General features: G+C 35.4%; 1 protein-coding gene across 2 annotated transcripts in view; it reads left to right on the top strand.

The window, feature by feature from the left end:
- Positions 1–21,313, top strand: part of SLC4A10 (solute carrier family 4 member 10) — a 327,476-nt gene that overhangs the window by 124,149 nt on the left and 182,014 nt on the right. For both annotated transcript variants that reach the window (XM_061135667.1, XM_061135668.1), the window contains exon 2: positions 932–1,013. In XM_061135667.1, the coding sequence (XP_060991650.1) occupies positions 932–1,013 (82 nt within the window). The remainder of the gene's footprint in view (positions 1–931; positions 1,014–21,313) is intronic.

The raw sequence follows: 21,313 nt of genomic DNA, 5'->3' as shown, positions 1-21,313 counted from the left end.
TAGTTATAAACTTGGATAAGCTTAGACATAGATCTTGGAAGATTCGTTCAACTTTATTCTACCTTTTCATTTCTCCTTTCATGCCCAGTGTTCACTTTTAAGGCAATTTTTACATAGATGTTCACAATCAGATACAAGTTGTAAATAATCTGTATTTCTCTTCATTCAGTATTTTGTATTTTGTCCATTCCTACATGGTCAAAATGGAATATGCTTACACCTCCTCCATTATTTTACTGAATGCCTAATCACTGAGTCTACTGTTTTGAGTATGTGTACAGTGTTCAAAATACAGAGCCTATGTCCAGTTCTTCTAAATAAGTAAAAAAATTTAGAGAAACTGAATGAAGGTTTAATGCATATGATTGTAATTTACAGTTTAGTTTGAATAAAATGCATTATACTGAAGCAAAGTCACTAGAGTTGTACTTTATTTAGTAATTGCTACTAATTGCTTTCAAGAGGTTAGTTCTCCTCAACCATGTTTATAATGGCAATGGAATTATTTGTCCCTGCCATAGCATTAGTGGTGTTAATATTACTGATTTTCACATTTCTCTTGTACAGTTCAAAATGTCATCTTGTTAACAAGAATTCTTTATCAGAGATAAAAATGCATGTTACTAAATTGACAGGATAACTATTTGTTTTCTGTTTTTCATCTCACTAACAAATGATGCCAACTAGAATGTTTGACTGTCCTCAATTTCATGGAAAGTCAAGTGGCATTCCTTCTCTGAATGTGTGGTCAAATTAATCTTAGTCTTTTCTTTTGTAAACTAACACTTGATAATCAAACAGAATAGTCATGTGCAAGTAGGTTTATGTTACTGAATTAGACCTCTAAATTATCAGGTTACATTAAAGTTTATTTTCTGAAATTAAGAGAATATATAGTACTATCATTTAGTCTTCTCTCTCTCTCTTCCAGAGAAATGATGAAGAAGCAGTTGTGGATAGAGGTGGAACTCGTTCTATTCTCAAAACACACTTTGAGAAAGAAGATTTAGAAGGTAAGACTTTTGTGGGGGAGAGAATACCTATTGGTATTTCAAAGAGATGTGAAGTTTTAGTAATGTGGAGAACTACAAAAGTTGAAATCAGAGTAGTGGTGGTGGAGGGAAGTGGATATGACTGTTTTGGTGTAGTCTGGAGTGCCAGTAGGCAGTCCTGCAAACAATAAGAGCATTAATTGATTCAACAGACATTTATGGAACCTCTCCTGTATTCCTATACTGTACTCTATGCCAGTCTTTCAGTAACCTTTGCTTCAAGGAGTTAAAATTAATTGGGAAATGAGAAGAAAAAAAATTATGACAGACTAGCATCTTGGGTGGGGGCTATGTGACAGAGGAGGACAGGAGAGGCATCTCACTCAGTCTGTGTTGTCAGAGTAGACTGTCACTGGGAGTTAAGGACAATTGGTGTTCTAGTTTTACTGAGATATCTGTGAGAGAGGGCTCAAGGCATCATTTGTGTGATCAGATAATTCAACAGGGAGATTCTGAACCAGAATATACTGGGTTCAGATATCAGCTCTATCACTTAAATGCTACAGAACCTTTAGCTAGTTAATTAGTTAGCTTCTCTGTGTGGCTTCCTAGTGGCTCAGATGGTCAAGCATCTGCCTGCAATGCAGGAGACCTGAGTTCAATCCCTGGGTTAGGAAGAGCTGCTAGGGAAGGAAATGGCAACCCACTCCAGTACTCTAGCCTGGAAAATTCAGTGGAGGGAGGAGCCTGGCAAAGAGTCGGACATGACTGAGTGACTTCACTTTCACTTTCTCTGTTCCTCAGTTTTTTCCTCTGCTGTTAAAATAAAGATAACAATGGAATGTGTTTTCTAAAATTTTTGTGAGAAATAGGGGAAACATACTTGGAATAGTACCTGGTGCAAGAGTTACATAAGTGTTGGCAATTATTCAGTTCGGTTCAGTCGCTCAGTCATGTCTGACTCTTTGTGACCCCATGGACTGCAGCACGCCAGTCTTCCCTGTCCATCACCAACACCCAGAGCTTACTCAAACTCATATCTATTGAGTTGGTGATGCCGTCCAACCATCTCATCCTCTGTCATCCCCTTCTACTCCTGCCCTCAATCTTTCCAAGAATCGGGGTCTTTTCCAGTGAATCAGTTCTTTGCATCAGGGGCCAAAGTATTGGAGTTTCAGCTTCAACATCAGTCCTTCCAATGGATACTCAGGATTGATTTCCTTTAGGATGGACTGGTTGGATCTCCTTGCCATACAAGGGACTCTCAAGAGTCTTCTCCAACACCACAGTTCAAAAGCATCAATTCTTTGGCACTCAGCTTTCTTTATAGTCCAACCCTCACATCCATACATGACTACTGGAAAAACGATAGCCTTGACAGACCTTTGTTGGCAAAGTAATGTCTCTGCTTTTTAATATGCTCTCTCGGTTGGTCACAGATTTTCTTCTTTTAATTTCATGGCTTCAGTCACCATCTGCAGTGATTTTGGAGCCCCCCAAAATAGTCTGTCACTGTTTCCCATCTATTTGCCATAAAGTGATGGGACCAGATGCCATGATCTTAGTTTTCTGAATGTTGAGCTTTAAATCAACTTTTTCATTCTCCTCTTTCACTTTCATCAAGAGACTCTTTAGTTCTTCTTCACTTTCTACCATAAGGGTGGTATCATCTGCATATCTGAGGTTATTGATATTTCTCCTGGCAATCTTGATTCCAGCTTGTGCTTCCTCCAGCCCAGCATTTCTCATGATGTACTCTGCATATAAGTTAAATAAGCATGGTGACAATATACAGCCTTGACGTACTCCTTTTCCTATTTGGAACCAGTCTGTTGTTCCATGTCCAGGTCTCACTTTTGCTTCCTGACCTGCATACAGATTTCTGAAGAGGCAGGTCAGGTGGTCTGGTAACCCATCTCTTTCAGAATTTTCCACAGTTTATTGTGATCCACATAGTCAAAGGCTTTGGCATAGTCAGTAAGGCAGAAATAGATGCTTTTCTGGAACTCTCTTGCTTTTTCGATGATCCAGCAGATGTTGGCAATTTGATCTCTGGTTCCTCTGCCTATTCTAAATCCAGTTTGAATATCTGAAAGTTCATGGTTCACGTACTTTGAAGCCTGGCTTAGAGAATTTTGAGCATTACTATGCTAGTGTGTGAGATGAGTGCAATTGTGCTGTTGTTTGAGCATTCTTTGGCAATTATTATTATACTAACATTTATGTGTATACACCATTAGTTGATTTTTTTATATTAAGAAAATTTAATGAGAAAATTAGGGAAGAAAATCGGTTACTACAGTGCAATTTCTACAGACTTTCAAATGCACCCGTGCTTCCACAATCTTGGAATTAATAGCACTCACAATTAATAGCGCTCCGTTTATCAAGTAGCAGTATTTAGCAAACAGAGGGCTAGACTGAAAATCAAGAGACCTTTATTTTAGCTTTGACCTTGTACTAAAATATATAGTTTTAGGCTGAGCCATTAAACCTACCCAACAATGAAGGGGATGAAACAGACAATGCTTATTGCTAGTGAGATATAAGGTATATGATATTTTTCATCTTTTTGTTGAAAAGTGATACCCAAATCATCTTAAGTAAAATGAATTGGAGATAGCTCCTAATAATCTACTGCAGCCTAAAGTGTTTATTCCCCTTAAAAATTGTAATGTAGCCACTTAAATTACAATTAAGTTCATTATTCTCGGGTCTTACCTTTAGCTACAACAATTAAATAAGAGGAGAGGTAATATACTATCTAGAGACAACTTTCAAACTATACCCATTCTATGCCTGACATTTTGCTTGATTCACAGAAAACCCCCATGGTCTAGAAAGTTTATATTTACGGGGTGGGCTTAGTAATTTGCATGTGATCTATATTTATTATATAAATTGAAATGAGCAGAAACTTGAAAAATCTAACCCCGTACTGAGTAATATAAAAGTAATTTTTCTTTAGATTTGAAATGCTATTACTTTTTTCTCAGCAGTTTTTTTTACTGTCCTACTTAAGTTGTACCATGACATAAACTATGCTTATATTCACTAAACTCACACAAGAAAACCTAACAAAACAAGAATTTACTTTAAAAATATACTCCATTCCAGGGAAAAATCATCTTGGGTTTAAAGATTGTGATTGATAATTCACACACAGATAAATGGAAGTTAACAGTTAGTAATTTATAAATGGGTCTTCCCTGGTAGCTCTGCCTGCAATGCTGGAGACCTGGGTTCGATCCCTGGGTCGGGAAGATCCCCTGGAGAAGGAAATGTATAAATAGCTAAAGTAAAATGGTAAATGGTCCCTTTGAATGGAAAATACATAATGCTAAAATAAGATTTACTAAGATCATTTTAATTATTGTGTTAGCATATATGACATACATTTCCTTTTACTGGGAATGATTAGGAAATGCACATAACAGTGCACAATGCTTTGAAAGAGATTTCTGATTGAAAAAACACAATTGGATAAATCATATCTGTTTCATTTGCTGATGTCTATAGTGGGAATTTTAATCCCAGAAGTGAATAATTGTGACCAAGTCACTGGTGATTGAAAATAACATCAAGAATGCAAACATAATATTACATTATAGAATTTTTTAAAATGAGGAAAACCTTATTTGTGTTGGTTTTATAAGTATTTTTTTTTGCTTGCAGATCATAGTGAGTAGATAAATATTCCAGCATTTGAGGATGCTGTAGAGGATTCTGTTGTGATGCATGCAAAGAATAAACAAATCTGTTAGTGATTCCCAAGCTAATTACCCTGCATCAGAAAATAATGCAGGGGCAATGAAGTAGTTATCATGGTTCAGAAAAAATCAACTAGTGGTAGCATAATATATTATAACATGGGTAAGGGTAGAACACCAGGCAGAAAGGTGGCATTACTGAGGGTAATGGAGGTAGTATAGTAGTTTCTCCTTTTGTCTAATTAAAGGGAAAGACGGGAGCACCACTTTTTAAGAGCTTCTTTAGCAACATAGATAAAATATACCAATAGATACTTATTTGAAATGAAATAGAAGTTCTTTGGGGTAAAAAAAAGCATAACATAAAATTTATCATCATAACCAGTTCTAAGTGTATAGTTCAGTGTTGTTAAACCTATTCACAATGTTGTATAAGCCATTTCTGGAACTTTTTCATCCTCAAAACTGAAATTCTGTAAAACAGCAACTCCCCATTTCCTTCTCTCCCAGCAACCACCATTCTACCTTCTGTTTCTATGAATGTGGCTACCCTGTACACCTCATATAAGTGAAATCATGCAGTATTTGTCTTTTTTGACTGATTTATTTCACTTAGCATAATGTCTTAAAGGTTTATCCATGTTGTAGCATGTGTTAGACTTACTCTCCTTCTGAAGACTGAGTAATATCCATTGTAGGTATATACTACATTCTATTTATCCATTCATCTATTTATGGACATAATTGCTTTCATCTCTTTGATATTGTGAGTAGTGCTGTTATGAGCATGAATATGCAGATATTTCTTTGAGACCCTGCTTTCAATTCTTGTGAGTATATACCTCTACATGGACTTGCTGGATCCTAGGGTCAATCCTAGAGGAATATCCATTGGAAAAATATCCATTGGGATATCCTGAATATTCAATCCTGAATATCCATTGGAAAAACTCTGGCTACCTGATGCAAAGAGTTGACTCATTGGAAAAGATCTTAATGCTCTGAAAGATTGAAGGCAAAAGGAGAAGTGGGTGGCAGAGAATGAGATGGTTAGAAAGTATCACCAACTCAATGGACATGAATCTGAGCAAACTCTGGAGATAGTGGAGGACAGAGAAGCCTGGTGTACTGTGGACCATGGGGTTGCAAAGAGTCGTATACAATTTAGAGACTGAACAACAACAAGGAGGCTCATTCTGTTTTTAATTTTTAGAGGAATTGTCATATTGTTTTTCATAGCTTATGCACAATTCTACATTCCCACCAAACTGCACAAGGGTTCCAATTTTTTTTAACCTCCTCACTAATACTTGCAGTTTTCCAAGTTTTCCTGATAGTAGCCATCATAATGGATGTGAGGTGATTTCTCATTGTGGTTTTCATTTGCATTTTCCTAATAATTAGTGGTATTAAACATCTTCTCATATGCTTGTTGGCTATTTGTGTGTCATCTTTGGAGAAGTGTCTATTCAAGTCTTTTGTGCATTATTTGTATTTTTAATGTTGTTGTTGATACATGATTTGTAAATATTTTCTCCTGTTCAGTAGATTGCCCCTTTGCTCTGTTGACTGTATCCTTTGGTACACATAAAATTTTTATGTTTTGATTTAGTCCAATTTGTCTAGTTTTATTTTTGTTGCCTATGTTTTTGGTGTTATTTTCAAGAAATACTTGCCAAATCCAATGTCATAAAGCTTTTTCCTATGTTTCTTTCTAATTTATAGTCTTAGGTCTTAACCTCTAGGTCTTTGATTCATTTTGAGTTTCTGTATATGGTATAGAATGCTTGCTCTTTTATCCTTCATATTCTTTTGTTGCCTAACCTTATACTTGTTACAGCTTGCATTCCTCCTCACATTCATTATATACCCAAAATCATTGATATATATAAATAAATCATTGATATACATTGATATATATAAATAAATTCTTTAGTGAGTGAGATACAATTTGTTTTCTGTGTTTTTAGCACGTATTTCTAAAATAATACCTGCTATTTTCTACAGCTTGAGAACATATAGGAGGCAGTAAAACCTTAAGAATATTACTAGAAACTTTGTGTTCAAAACCTTTTAGTTGTTCCATACCAAATTGGGGGCTTCCCAGGTGGCTGAGTGGTAAAGAATCCACCTGCAATGCTGGAGAGGCAGATTAGATCCTGGGTTCGGAAGAGCCCCTGGAGAGGGAAATGGCAATCCACTTCAGTATTCTTGCCTGGACGGCAATCCCATGGACAGAGGAGCCTGGCGGGCTACAGTCTGTGGAGTTGCAAAGAGTCAGACATGACTTCATGACTAAATAACTACAATACTAAATTGGTGCCTTTTCATCTTCTCCACAAAGAATAGAATGTTCATTCTGCCCACCCATTAGTGTTACTTGATCTGGCAGAATAATTATCTTCATCCTTCAGATCACTCTTTCTGAATTTACATCATTTCATATTATGTATATTATTACATATATAATTCTTATTCTTATTTTATTACAAGCTTGTTCAGAAACAATTCTTTGTCTTACCTGTTATTTGCATTATATCACGGTATCTATCCAGCACTTTTTCTTAAACTCGATAGGTACTAAAAAATGTGTTGCATTGAATTTCATTTATATATAATTCAATAATATGTCACTAAACATGTAAGAAGTTAAGTTTATGTAATATAATTAGATGCATAATCAACACTCATCAAATATTTAATTACCTTTCAAACATTTAACATGTAAATACAGAAGGTTCTGATTATGTTGCACTGTACTAAGATAAATAAAACTAGTTACATCCTAATTGGATATTCAGGAATTCATAAATTTAAAACTTTAATGGAAAAGTTAAGCTAATACTTAAATCTTGGCCTACAAATTAATTTTAAAAGACATTTTATTTATTTTATGTTGCTTTTAGCAGAGAGCAAAATACTTTTAAGTCATGGATTTAATAGAGAAAATTATATCTATATCTCGATATTCTTTTGCTCATTTTATTTTAGACAAAAAGTTAGGTTTACTAGTTTATTTCTTTTAGGACCATTCAATATATTGTGGACCCAAAGTCCAGAGAAAATATAAGTAAAATGCGTACTGCAAAGCTGTCATGCAACATAATTTTATCAGTGATACTACCTTCCCACTTTCTTCATTTCACCTAATGCATTCCTGTGCTCCTAAGATAACTAAAATGCTTTTCTGACCATAATTATTGTAACGTCAAAAGTATTTTTCACTACAAAATGGAAGATAAGTGCTGATCCTGTGATTACGATATGGTATTTTTCAACCAAAGTAAAAAATAATTTAAAAAATAAAGAAAACTCCAAAAATTAGGCTTACATCTTTTTTTTTTCTGATTTTTTAATCTCCAAAAATTGCCGTCAGAAGGCAAAAATGAATTCTGCTGAGAGAAACAAAAGTTGCCTTCAGAGATATTGAGATGGGCTTAGAAGGATGAATGAAAGTTCTGAGGACAAAGAAGGAAGGATTTATCATATTCTGGGAATGGCAAATATGGTGTGGCTAACACTGGAATTGTGTACATGGGGGTAAGGAGTGACTGGAAACGAAGTTTAAATATTTGCATAAGGTAAGTCAAATAATGAAGAATGAATTAATTTTTTAAAGTTACTCAGTGTGGTAAATGCTATTATCATCTCCATTTTATGGATAAAGAAACCAAAGCCCAAAAGATTGACTTGCCCAGGCCCTGACTAGCAAGTATAAGAGCAGGGATTCAGATGCTCAAGGGTCTGGGCTTTTAACACCTAGATGTAAACATAATGTGAAGACTTGTGTTTTAGGTGATCGAATGGGGCAAGATGTGTATTAACTGGAAGAAGACTGGGGCATATTTACTCAGTCATAACTATTTTTAAAAAGTTGAGATTATCCTATGAAGCAATAAAGAATTTGATATTACCTGCATTGCAATAGTTTTCCAAATAATTTTGCAAAAATTTGAAAAATTTTATAACTAGTAAATTCCCACTAGACCGATTCATTTCCACAATAGGAAAAGCTCTATCCCATTGGAGACAATTTTTAATATAACCTCATGTTCTCTTATTTTAAATTCTTGTCTCTGCTGTACCACAGAATGAATAATCTTATTGTTTCACTATTTCAAATGTCTTTTATTTGAAAAAGAAAGAACCATTTTTCCTGCTATTTTTGGATGCTAGCTTTTGTGCAATTTAATATTGTGATACAGGTTCAATGTCACTTGATGGAGAAATTCTAACTGGTATTTGGTCCATTGGTAATAATTAGTGGAGTTAATTAACTACATAGGATCCATTTAAAATTGTACATTCTGCCTGCCAAACACTTTAGATTATTTGAGGATGGGAATTAGGCAGATAGACTAATAGTGAAGATACCAGAAAAAAAATAACCAGTAGTAAATTTTATTTCCTAATTGACTATCTTGGCCACCTATGTACATTTCACAATGAATTGTTTTATTTTTCTCCTGGGTATCCTAAAAATAAAAACTAAATAAGAGAATGTTTGTTTTTAAACAGTCTAATAATGGAATTACTTTTACTCCTAAAATTAACTCCCAGGTGAGTTATACATCATGTTCCATATTTCTTCATACTAATTGTTCCACATGAATTTTGTGTGTGACCCACATCTTTATTTTGACATATAAACTTATTTGTGATATTTTTTCTATTTGGAGTTGTAGCTTGATAGTTATTTATAGTCTGTTTTTAGAGTATATTGTAAATTTTAAAGATCTCCTTTTCAAAATTTGGTCATGGCTTATTAGATCATTCGCAAATAGTTATATCATTTGCAAGTATGTCCTTGCATGAGGGTAGTAATAGTAACAAATATTCTAATGTGTATATGTGACTAAGAAATCCAGCAAATTTATGGTTTCATAATTTAGGAGTCCTTGTTGTACTTTTTCCATCCCTAGTTTATGATGTCAGTTTTTAGGCCGCTGATTTTAGAATCAAAGCATATGTTCTTAATCTCCCTCATTGTTCCTTATAAATCTGTCTCTGTTTGCTACCTATTCTCTACTTATCAAAAGCATAGTACAGCTTTGAAGTATTTGCTATGTAATGTGACCTAAGACATATCCTTTGTGTATATTTGTATGTGTATATGTAAAATTTTCAATTATTTGCTATTTTAGTGATATAATAGATGAAAAGAAATCCCTTTTCATTACCTTAAATATAATCCTATAAATATTAAAAGAGGGCATTTTGCAGCAAAGAATTTATTCCTTTAATCCTTCTATATTTTTCTTCAAAAATATTTAATACTTTGAAGACAAACCACAAATGACTAAAGCTTCTTAATATGTTTATATTAACACTATACTTCTGAGTTCTCCAGACATCTGAGACTTAAACGAGTTGATTATTTAGTTATACAGTTTAATAGTGTGGCAGTAGTATTCTGAAAGTGACATTGTGAAGGAATCAATTTAGTCTACTTCTTGATTAAATTCTTCAATCTCTATTTCTATTAGCTTCCCCCTCGAGCTATCCTAGTTTAAAGCCCCTGGGCTCCATGTGATGGTAACCTCCACAGGTTATCCCCGCACAATTGAAGCACAGGTGGGCTACCAATCAGTTTGGACTTCCCTTGTGAAGTCATCATCATTTACCAGTATTAATTGAGTGCTAGAGGTATACAAGCAGTGAGCAAAACTTCTGTTTTATGCTCTTTTCTTTTTTTTTTATTTTATGCTCTTTATTTTCCAAGGTGGTTTACATACTGGTGCTATCAAAAGAGCCCTTGAGTTCTAAACTTCCTTGGGAAAAATTACAGTGGCCACCTTGCACATAAATGTTTACATTTAAAATATCAATTGCAATAAATACTGATGATAGTAAGTGTTAAATAGTCATTGAAAGAGGTGATGTGCTTGATTTTCTGGATTTTTTTGTTGTTGTTCAGTTGCTAAGTTGTGTCCGGCTCTTTATGAGCCCATGGACTGCAGCAGGCTGGAATTCCCTGTGCTTCACTATCTCCTGGAGTTTGCTCAGATTTATGTCCACTGGGTCTGTATGCTACCTAACCATCTCACCCTCTTACTTCCCTCTTCTCCTTTTGCCTTCAATCCTTCCCAGCATCAGGGTCTTTTCCAATGAGCGGCTGTTTGCTTCAGGTGGCCAAAGTATTGGAGCTTCAGCTTCAGCATCTATCCTTCCAGTGAATATTCAGGATTGATTTCCTTTAGGATTGACTGATCTTCTTGCTGTCCAAGGGACTCTCAAGCGTCTTCTCCAGCTCCACAGTTTGAAAGCATCAGTTCTTCAGTGCTCAGCTTTCTTTAGTCCAACCCTCACATAGGTACATGACTACTGGATAAAACCATACCTTTGACTATACGGACCTTTGTCAGCAAAGTGGTGTCTTTGATTTTTAATATGCTGTCTAAGTTTATCTTAGCTTTCCTTCAAGGAGCAAACATCTTTTAATTTCATGGCTGCAGTTGCCATCTGCAGTGATTTAGGAGCCCAAGAAAATAAAATCAGTCACTGCTTCCACTTTTTCCCCATCCATTTGCCATGAAGCAATGGGACCTGATGCCATGATCTTTGTTTTTTGAATGTTGAGTTTTAAGCCAGCTTTTGCACTCTCCTCTTTCACACTCATCAAGAGGCTCTTTAGTTCCTTTTCACTTTCTGCCACTAAAGGGGTATCATCTGCATACCTGAGTTTGTTGATATTTCTCCCAGGAATCTTGAGTCCAGCTTGTGATCCATCCAGCCCGGCATTTTGCACGACGTACTCTGCATGTAAGTTAAATAAAGAGAGTGACAGTATACAACCTTGCCGTATTCCTTTCCCAAGTAACTTTAGTCATGTCCAACTCTTTGTGACCCTATGAACTTTAGCCTGCCAGGCTCCTTTGTCCATGGGATTCTCCAGGTAAGAATACTGGAGTGGGTTGCCATGTCCTCCTCCAGGGGCTCTTCTGACTCAGGGATTGAACCCATATCTCTTATGTCTCCTGGATTGGCAGGTGGGTTCTTTACCACTAGTGCCACCTGGAAACCCCTCTCTGTGTTATACACATCTATACTTTTATCACACATTTTATAATTTTATACACATTTATCCTTTTATTTTATACTTTATTTTCTTGGGTTCCAAAATCACTGCAGATGGTGACTACAGCCATGAAATTAAAAGACACTTGCTCCTTGTAAGAAAAGCTATGACACATTGAAACTTGTATATTATCATATGTGAAACAGATTGCCAGTTCAGGTTCAATGCATGAGACAGGGTGCTCAGGGCTGGTGCACTAGGATAACCCTGAGGGATGGGCTGGGGAGGGAGGTGGGAGGGGGGTTCAGGATGGGGAACACATGTACACCCATGGCTGATTCATGTCAATGTATGGCAAAAATCACTACAATATTGTAAAGTAATTAGCCTCCAATTAAATTAATTTTTTTAAAAAAGAAAAGCTATGACAAACCTAGATACATATTAAAAAGCTGAGACATTACTTTGCCAACAATGGTCCATCTAGTCAAAGCTATGGTTTTTGCAGTAGTCATGTATGGATGCTAGAGTTGGACTGTAAGGAAAGCTGAATGCCAAATAATTGATGCTTTTGAACTGTGGTGTTGGAGAAGACTCTTGAGAGTCCCTTGAACTGCAAGGAGATCCAACCGGATCATCCTAAAGGAAATCAGTTCTGTATATTCATTGGAAGGACTGATGTTGAAGCTGAAACTCCAGTACTTTGGCCACCTGATATGAAGAATTGACTCATTGGAAAAGACCCTGATGCTGGGAAAGGTTGAAGGCAGGAGGAGAAGAGGATAACAGAGGAGAAGAGGATAACAGAGGATAAGTTGGTTGGATGGCATCACCTACTTGATGGACATAAGTTTGAGAAAGCTCTGGGCATTGGTGATGGACAGGGAAGCCTGGTGTGCTGCAGTCCATGGGATCACAAAGAGTCAGACACGACTGAGTGACTGAACTGAACTGATATTTTTATCAGTGCTATTAATAGTATCATTGGAACCTTAATAGAATTAATTCCATTTTGTGTACCAGTATTCTGAGGTTGCTTTTCAGAATGTGCTTTTATATTTCCCTCTGGTGACGATACCCCATTCTGTCGTTCCTCCTTCCTAACCTACCTAGTCATCCCTATTACTCCTAGTTTGTCAGGAATGCTGAAAGCATAATGAAAATGTCTAATTATTTTTTCTTTCCTTCTCTATCATCTCTACCCCTCTATCATCTCTATCCCAACTGAGATCTTCAGTTGGGAAGATAATACACAAAATCAAAACAATCGAAAGCATGATTAAAAGAAAATAGAAATTTGATTTTCTGCTGGTAAATTAAGCTTTTGTCTTGTCTCTGCAGCAGGAATATTATGAATATCCTTTTTGTTGAAGTTTAGTTGATTTACAATATTATATTTACTTCAGATTATAGCATAGTCAATATTTTTATAGATTATACTCCATTTAACATTATTACAAAATGGATGCCATATTTTCCTGTGCTGAACAATATAGCCTTGTTGTTTATCTACTTTATGCATAGCAGTTTGTATCTCCTAATCCTCTACCACTAGCTTGTTGCTCCCCCTTCCCTCTCCCTGATAGTGACAACTATTTTATCCTCTATATCTGTGAATCTGTTCTGTTTTGTTATATACATTCATCTTACTTTTTAGATTCCACATATAAGTGATAACATAGAATATTGTCTTTCTCTGACTTCTTTCACTAAGCGTAACGTTTTCTAGGTTCATGAATCCACATTGCTACAAATGGCAAAACTTCATTCCTTTTTAAGGCTGAGTAATATTTTATTATGTATTATACATTGTATATTATATATAATGACTTTAAGATTATACATAATGTCCTTAACTATTAATATTCTTTTTGATCTTTTAAAGCTGCTTCTAAATTACCTTTGGAGCATTTGTGAATAACGTATTACAGTCTTATCACCAAAAGGATTTATAATATCTAGCTAAATTATTTAGAATTATACCTATTTTTTCCTTTGCATAACTCAATTTTTTCTTATAATAATAGATTGCTATTATTTAACAGGATGACAATATAGTGGGAAAGTGTTTTTTGATACTCTAAAGAAAATGATAGTAGTACTGATCATGAACATGAAAGTCATGTTTACTAAGTTGAAATAATGATTGCTTCTCTCATGCTATCTCACTTTGATTTTCTCTTAAGGTTTATTAATATGCATTCTATCTATTAAAAAGGTGCTCTTAATTGCCAACTACAGTGGTACCCTCTTGTCAGTCCTTCTGAATTCTCAGTTGCTTGTAAAATGTTTGATGACACCTTTGATTTTAGATCTTCCTTCTCTCTTCTCATCTCCCTTCCTGTGGCTTCTCAGAGCAGTCTTCTTTGGTATTTTTTCTGTTTTATCCACCGGCCCCTCTTAGTCTACTTGACATTTCTATGTTTATTCCCAAAATTAAAGTAGTTTTTACTGTTTTAAAAGTTATTAAAACAATTTTTTAAAACAAAAAATTACTTGAGTTAGAAAAATCCAAGAAATGTAAAAAAGTATAAAGAAGGCAAACAAAACAAAACAACAACCCCCAAAACTCACCACTTAGGAGCAAAAATTATTATTACTGAACAGAATTAATATTAGAAACAGAATACAATTTAATTATGTACATAAACAGACATCAGTTCAGTTGCTCAGTCGTGTCTGACTCTTTGTGATCACATGAACTGCAGCACGCCAGGCCTCTCTGTCCATCACCAACTGCAGGAGCCGGAGTTTACCCAAACCCATGTCCATCGAGTCGGTGATGCCATCCAACCATCTCATCCTCATCATCTCCTTCTACTCCTGCCCTTAATCTTTCCCAGCATCAAAGTCTTTTCAAATGAGCCAGCTCTTTGCATCAGGTGGCCAAAGTACTGGAGTTTCAGCTTCAACATCAGTCCTTCCAGTAAACACTCAGGACCGATCTCCTTTAGGATGGACTGGGTGAATCTCCTTTCAGTCCAAGGGACTCTCAAGAGTCTTCTTCTCCAACACCACAGTTCAAAAGCATCAATTCTTCTATGCTCAGCTTTCTTTATAGACCAACTCTCACATCCATACATGACTACTGGACAAACTATAGCCTTGACTAGATGGACCTTTGTTGGCAAAGTAATGTCTCTGCTTTTTAATATGCTATCTAGGTTGGCCATAACTTTCCTTCCAAGGAGTAAGCGTCTTTTAATTTCATGGCTGCAATCACCATCTGCAGTGATTTTGAAGCCCCCCCCCCAAAAATAAAGTCAGCCACTGTTTCCACTGTTTCCCCATCTATTTGCCATGAAGTGATGGGCCCGGATGCCATGATCTTAGTCTTCTGAATGTTGAGCTTTAAGCCAATTTTTTCACTCTCCTCTTTCACTTTCATCAACAGGCTCTTTAGATAGCTAAATTACAGGTAAGTGAATTATAGTATAATTCATAATCTTTTAAACTACTCTATTCATTAAAAAAATCAGCATCATTCCATGTTAATATTGATATTGTCCATTTTAATCATACTTTGTATTTCATTGCGTGATTATATCATGCTTTATTTAACCAATCTTTTATCAATGGACATTTTATTTCTCATTTATCTCTTTTAAACAAAGTTTCAATGAATTATTATTATATTATTATATATATATTTTTGTGCACTTGACTTTCCTGATGTAATTCTCAGAGGATCACCAACTCAAAACGTTATAGAGTTTAAAAATTTTGATCTGTGTTTTATTTAACCCTCCCACTGACATAATGTGAAAGGTTCCATCCGTTCAATATATCAAATATACAAATATACAGATAGACAAATCAAAGCTTTGTCTATTCTCATCTATCTTTCAACTGTTGGTTTCTCTCTATATATCCGTCCTTGATTTTTTTCATCTTCTTTATTCTCTCTCTATATGATTCACTTGGAATCTTGGAATGTTATTCACTTCTTGGAATGTTATTTCCACCTATAAGAGCTATAGGAGTCTGTATGGATGTATCCAAAGTGTTCCATGTGCGTCATATGGACCTTCATACAGTGAATATGCCTAAAGTAGACACTGAAAAAGATGAATGTTACCAAAGTGAGGTCATCTTATACAAATATTAGTTGAGGAAAATGCTAAGGGAATACTTAGCATAAATAACTGAGTATTTGAAAGACTGGTACATGAAAGATGAACTGTATCATTGTTTTATGTTACTTGGAAATAGTAGAGTTTTGCATGAGGAAAAAAACTTAAGTTTTTAAAATTTCCCTATTGGATACAATTATTTAGAAATGTTTAGTTTTAGCAGTGTTGGGTTAAATTCTTCAACTTCTGTTTGTGTCACATTTATTTCTGTTTATTTCTCTCATGAAAATGAGAGAATAAGTCAGGTGCTCTCTAAAGAATTTTGCAGCTCTAAATTCTATGATCTTTAAATGAATTTCTAGAGTGTGCTTTAAAATTTAAATTTCTTGTTAACTTTGCTTAATATTGAAATACTTTGAAGTTTTCAGTTGTCTGACTGACAAGAAAAGTTCATTAGTTTTGAATTTGAAAAGGACTGCTTGCTCTGTATGAGTGGGTGAAGGTGAAAATCTCTCAGTCATGTCTGACTCTGCGACACCATGGACTATGCAGTCCATAGAATCTCCAGGCCAGAATACTGGAAGGGGTGGCCTTTCCCTTCTCCGGAGGATCTTCCCAACCTAGGTCTCCTGCATTGCAGGTGGATTCTTTACCAGCTGAGCTACAAGAAAAGCCCAAGAATACTGGAGTGTGTAGCTTATTCCTTCTCCAGCAGCTCTTCCCGACCAAGGAGTCGAACTGGTGTTTCCTGCATTGCAGGCGGATTCTTTACCAACTGAGCTATCAGGGAAGGCCTCTGTGTAAGTGAAGGGTTTAAAAAATATCCTATTAATGATTCATGCTTCTTGAAAACCATGAAAAATTATTCTTTACGTTTCTTGAAGAAGAAAGAAATTTAAAGTAGAAAAGATGTGGCAAAATATCATCAAATATAAACTTTTTATGGAAAGGGTATATCTGGCTTTATCATTTTGAGATATAAAATTAGGTCATATTTGGTTAGCATTGACAGTATATAATAGCTCAGAGGTATAACCTATCTGGATATTCCAAAAGTATGGCATTTCTCCTGGGGTTCTCCTCCCAAGTTCCATAGGGTTACTTAGACTAAATGGTTTAATCAGTCCTTAATATCTCTAACCAGTTGCCACCTTCAGGGAGAATTAATGGGACTTTAGATTCACTAATTCATTCATTCCTCCAATTCTACTTAATGCCTATTATTAAGTGCTGCCTCAGTGGTAAAGAATCTGCCTGCCAACACAGGAGATGCAGGTTTGATCCCTGGGTCAGGAAGATCCCCTGGAGAAGGAAACAGCAACGCATTCCAATATTCTTGTCTAGGAAATCCCATGGACAGAAGAGTCTGGTGGGCTACAATCCATGCAGTCACAAAAGAGTTGGACCTGGCTTGGGAACTAAACAACAACAACAAAGATACTACTCTAGGTAGTAGTGATATAGCAGTGAAAAAAGAGATAAAATATGGACCTTATAAACTGGATATCTCCCTCCTGGTTGATCTCAACAACTGTTTAACTCTAGAAAACTTAACCTATTAGTCTAAGTATCTTCTACCACCAAGTAGAAATCTGCTTGCATCCAGGGAGTTGGGGTGATGCAAGTTGCACTGGAGTTTGTGACTACTGACTATTATTTGGAGCAAGGCCCTGTCCACCAAAGTTGTTGATCCTTCCTGGTTTATCTGTACAGGTTAATCCAGTCAGCTACACAACTTCCTCCTCCATATATGTGCATACCAAAATCAGCCTTGAGACTTGAGTGTATACTTCAAGTTTTCCCCACTCAGAGTAGCCTCTCTAGTACCTAAGTGACTTTGTCAGAAAGGTGTTTAGCATCATTCACATGATGGACCTAAAACCATCAGCACACACACACACACACACACACACACACACACACACACACACACACAGTAATCTGGTGGCTGCTGTTGAGTTTGGAAAAGGGTCCAAACTCTCCTCCCATCTATGGAGTTTCCTTTCAACAGAGGATGGAAGTGGGAGGCTACCATGCATTCCTGCTTGTCTTCATTTAGGGTACCATACTCCTTCAGAAATGATTTAATGACTTTACATCTCAAAGCAAAAGGATTTGGGTGCAGCTTCCCTTCTTCCTAAAATGCTCTCATGATCCTATATAAATGAGAGGATAAAAATAGATGCCCCCTAACATCACTTTTCACCATCATCTTAGCTCTATGCTTTTGTATTGCCCCCAATAATTTTTTTATTCTCTTTACTTAGAATTGGGTACTTGCTATCCACATAATTACAAAACTACACAAGTAGATCTTTCCAGAAAATGAAGTCAGCCTTATTAAGGTAAATTGACCAGATCACATCTGGGTATAGACAGTTGTCAACAGATTAAAAAAAGGAAGTTCTATCTTTATGTTTCCACTAGGTACCAAGCAGCAGTGTTCTGATAACCCGCCCTCCTCCTCTTCTCTTGGTTACCTCCACAGCCTCAATTTATAGCATTTTCCATTTTTCACAGCTGCTTTCACATCATTGAAATGTGAGCTTTTAATATGCCAAGTACTGGGAATGAGCACTTGATTATACAGACCTTATTACTGCCACTAGAGCCTATCGTAGGCATTATATACCTGATTATACAATTAGTTATTTAACTGAATTTTTGAAAAATGTTATAAGGAAATATAAGGTGCTATAGAATATATCGGCTTCCCCAGTGTCTCAGTGGTAAAGAGTACATCTGCAATGCAGGGGAGGCCGGAGATACGAGTTAGATCCCTGGGTTGGAAAGATCCCCTGGAGGAGGGCATGGCAACCCATTCCCGTAGTCTTGGCAGGAAAATCCCATGGACAGAGAAATGTTTATAGGATATGATCCCTGCACTTAAAAAAAAAAAAAAAAAAAAGACAGTCATCCAATTGCTCAAAAATCAAATGCCGGAAAACAAAATAGCAAGCAATGATACAAATAAAAAGTAGAAAAAAAATCTGTATTAAACCTAATGTTCTTGTGTTGTATCAAGCATTAAATACTGTAGGAGTTCATAACAGAGTGAAATCAAAGGTAACCTGAGCAATCAAGGAAAGTTTCATGAAGAAGGACTTGAGTATTAAAATAGGGAATGGGAAATGAAGGAGTGGGAAATCTAGAAAAACAAGATAATTCACACAAAAATAGAAGAACACTTTTGGAGGATAATGTGAGGTGCATGTTACAGCAGGAGAAAAGTAAGGTGAGATAGAGCACGCATTTTTGTAATTACAAAAGCTTGCAATTTCACTATTATTTTCAAATATTTATGTTTTGCTATTTTATTTTACAAGCAAAAGAGATCAACATATGTTCTGGGATACTTTAAAAAATGAATGCAAAAGACAAGGTTGTGCTCCCATGGACAGAGGAGCCCCTGGCGGGCTACAGTCCGTGGGATCTGAGTCAGACACAACTGAAGCAACAGCTCCCACACAGGCATGTATGCATAGAATGTATACTGGCAATGGTATGTGATAAAATTAGATAGATTTGATACATATGATTACATGGTGGCATAAGAGGAAAAAAGTACAAGCTTTCTTGTAGAAAGCAGTAGAGAAAAAAACAAAAGCTTTCTCTAAGTCTTATTATTCCTATTTCTTGACTGATTTTGATTAGATTCCCTTTGAGCACCCTAAACATCCAACATCAAGCTGTCTTACAATCTATCAAAATGGGAAATTCTCTGTTTTTTTCTTAGAAAGTACATGTTATTAGGATTCATTCATTTATTCAAGAAATATTGTGTCTTATTATCCTCCAAGATAAAAGCTAACATTGATATCTCAAGGTACAAAGTAATTTAGTTTTTATGTTTTGCTCAAAATAGTGTTATAAACATAAGAAATAGTATATTTTAAAATATTCCACAGTATCTTCTAAAGGAGTAAACCTCAAACTGTGATTTCTTTGATGAACAACTTTAGCACTTTCAAGATTTTTATTTTCTGTATAGAATAGTCAGAGTCATGTGGTCTTTTGTTTTGTAATCATTACATATATGGTCCTAGTGTCAGGTGACTATGACCAGCATTGGTGTGACTTTTTAATTCTTTCAGCAAAATAGCACAAGAAACAACAGTGCAGTAAGTAGCCTAATAGTATCTCTCTGCACTGTACACACACACACGCTCACTTAACACCCTCTTGGTTTCTTTTTTTTCTCTCTATAGCTCTAACCTCAGAAGAGGATTTCTGTTGGACTGAGAGCTCTTTGATATGTTATGATAAATGATGCCTTGTTGTGTTTTCTGATTCTGTTAGAGTATCCATGGAATTAAAGATCACATGCTTATTCAGCTTAATGTACTTGACCTTTCCCCATGATTGACACGTCTAAATAAATGGCTGTAGCAACTCAGTAATTATGCACCAGCTGTGTTATATTCATTTCACGGAAAAAACACACAGTTCTCTTCAAGAGTAGATAGCTTGACCCCTTTCTTGCCAGCTAAATAAAGCAGAGTAGTTAATTAGTATTATTATGAATCATAGTAGGATTCCTTTCCATCCCCAAATGCATCTCTTTTCTCAAAGCATTTTGTAAACACTCAGTATACTATGACCACGGACACATAAAGTGTTGTTTCAGTACTGGTATTTCTTACATAATGAAAATATTTACAATAATTCTGAACCTGCTCAATAAGATAGTTCCACACAATATAAGGGTCAGAAATCCAGGATTTGTTAACAAGATTTGTGTTCAGAAAGCAGTATTACCTTTAATGAACCCTTTGTTTTGCTAATGGGGAAACTATTTTCCCTCAACTGACATGCAAGTAAATTTCAAATAAATTCTTTTGTTCAGTGCTTATTTCTTTTAATAGCAGTGTTGCATTCTCACTTCTTTAAAATATGTTCATATCTAAATAATCGGTATTTTTATTAATTTGGGTTTTTTTAACATTATGTAAAATTAATTCTTATTGACCATCTTGATGAATTTAAGAAATGCTCATTGGAAACAATTCCTTTTTTAAATAAAATTCTGGACTTCATCATAAAATAAAAATTGTTCTGTATCTAATCTTGAAAAATAATTCCAGTTATGTTTAATAAGTCATTTCAAAACCATATCATTTATCACTAAGTTTCTTGAATTCTTTATCTTCTTCAGTGGTGTCTATTAAATTTTGGATATAATAATGTAGGAAAATTTTATGATAACATTAACCTGGAAATGTTACTTGTATATGTTTTTCTACAGAGTCTAGGGTGCTTCTCTAATTTCTTAGGCCAGGCTTTATATAGTTAGGATTAGAAAACTTGTCAATATATTGAAAAGCTGGAAGACAATGAAATAAGACAGAAAATTTGTCTTCATCTTTCTTTAAGCCATTGAGAGTGAGTAGCCTGAAGGGGGAAGGGAGCTAACCCAAGTGTCTACCATTTGATAGGCAACATGGTGAATCTTTTATACCAGTTATATTATCTCATATAATCTTTGTAGAAAATTTCCTAAACCTATTGATAAATTTTTAA

This window comes from Dama dama, chromosome 33 (assembly GCF_033118175.1).
Source record: "Dama dama isolate Ldn47 chromosome 33, ASM3311817v1, whole genome shotgun sequence".
Lineage (NCBI taxonomy): Eukaryota > Metazoa > Chordata > Mammalia > Artiodactyla > Cervidae > Dama > Dama dama.
The sequence above is the reverse complement of the archived record's forward strand: the minus strand, read 5'-3'. Positions and strand labels throughout refer to the sequence as shown.